Source organism: Bison bison, unplaced genomic scaffold (assembly GCF_000754665.1).
Source record: "Bison bison bison isolate TAMUID 2011002044 unplaced genomic scaffold, Bison_UMD1.0 scf7180017861487, whole genome shotgun sequence".
Classification (NCBI taxonomy): domain Eukaryota; kingdom Metazoa; phylum Chordata; class Mammalia; order Artiodactyla; family Bovidae; genus Bison; species Bison bison.
Genome location: NW_011492059.1, coordinates 14,201 through 15,698, shown reverse-complemented (window position 1 = coordinate 15,698; position 1,498 = coordinate 14,201). Strand labels below are relative to the sequence as shown.

The following is a 1,498-nucleotide window of genomic DNA, read 5'->3' as shown; positions in this document are numbered from 1 at the left end:
GAAGATAGTTTCCATCAACCAAAAATTTTAAATATGGGAAGACTGTTTGGAGAACGAGTGTCATTTATCCAAGATCCTACATTTACTAGGGTCAGAGACAGGATGGAAACAAATAACTCTTTACTCTCCATTCAGAGCTCTTTCTACTGCATCTTTTCGATGCTATTGGGAGTTTAAAACCTATTTATTCTGACTTTCATCTTTATATTCAGTTATTTTTTTTTCAGAAGCATGCTGCCCACCTTGCTCTGCACTCAATGGATGTGCAGAATCAGACCACGGTGACCGAATTTATCCTGACTGCCTTCCCTGCTCTCCAGAAGCTTCAGATTTTCCTCTTCGTGGTCCTCTTGTTTACTTACATGCTCACTCTAACTGGAAATGGAGTCATCATTTCCCTAATATGGGCTGATAATCGCCTCCAAACCCCAATGTACTTCTTCCTCAGTAATTTGTCATTTTTGGACATTTTATTCACTAGCTCAGTTACCCCAAAACTGTTATCCTTTCTCCTCAACGACAGGAAGACCATATCTCTTGCAGGCTGCATCAGCCAAACATACTTCTTCTTCTTCCTGGGGACCGTGGAGTTCATCCTGCTGGTGGTGATGTCCTTTGACCGCTATGTGGCCATCTGTAAGCCCCTGCGCTACACCATCATCATGAACAGCAGGGCGTGTCTCCTGCTGGTTCTGGGCTGCTGGGTGGGGGCCTTCCTGTCTGTGCTCTGCCCAGTCATTCTGCTGTCCAGGCTGCCCTTCTGCCATACGGAGATTAATCACTTCTTCTGTGACATCGCCCCTTTGCTGCAGGTGGCCTGCATAGACACTCATTTCCTTGAGATGATAAGCTTCCTCTTGTCTTCTCTCATCCTCCTGACCTCGCTGGTGCTCACCACCGTGTCCTACACCTACATCATCTCTACCATCCTGAGCATCCCCTCGGCCCAAGGGCGTCAGAAAGCCTTTTCCACCTGTGCTTCTCACATCACTGTCGTTTCTATTGCCTATGGGAGCAACATCTTCATGTATGTGAGACCCAGTCAGAGTCATTCCCTGCAATTTGATAAAGTGACTGCTGTCCTCACCATAATGGTGACCCCTCTCTTGAACCCCTTCATTTATAGTCTAAGGAATGAAAAGGTAAAGGAAGTTTTGAGAGATGCAGTCAACAAAATTGTGTCCTTATTGCACAGGAAACCTTGAAAGGTTGCTTGCTAAGAATGGCTTTTCCAACTCTTGGACACAATATGGAGTAAGGCATGCTTGAAGACCATAAAATCAAAAATATGTAAGAAGAAATGAAAAAGTTCCGCGCCTCATCTGATGCAAAGTATTATAGTCAAGGTCCAGAGCAGACAAGTCAGACATTCAGAAAATAATATGGTCTGAACCTTAATTGGGCCGTCTCACACACAGAACTGAATGAATTAAAGAAAAATATTGAACAAGAGTCAGAAAACCTTAATTTTAAGCCTGACTCTATCACTTTTTTATCA

At 43.9% G+C, this 1,498-nt stretch overlaps 1 protein-coding gene across 1 annotated transcript; it reads left to right on the top strand.

The window, feature by feature from the left end:
- The first annotated feature begins 257 nt into the window (after positions 1 to 257).
- LOC104983109 (olfactory receptor 6M1-like) lies at positions 258 to 1,205 on the top strand. Its single transcript, XM_010832590.1, has one exon. It carries the CDS (start codon positions 258 to 260, stop codon positions 1,203 to 1,205), a length of 948 nt encoding a protein of 315 aa, XP_010830892.1.
- The last annotated feature ends 293 nt before the right edge of the window (positions 1,206 to 1,498 follow it).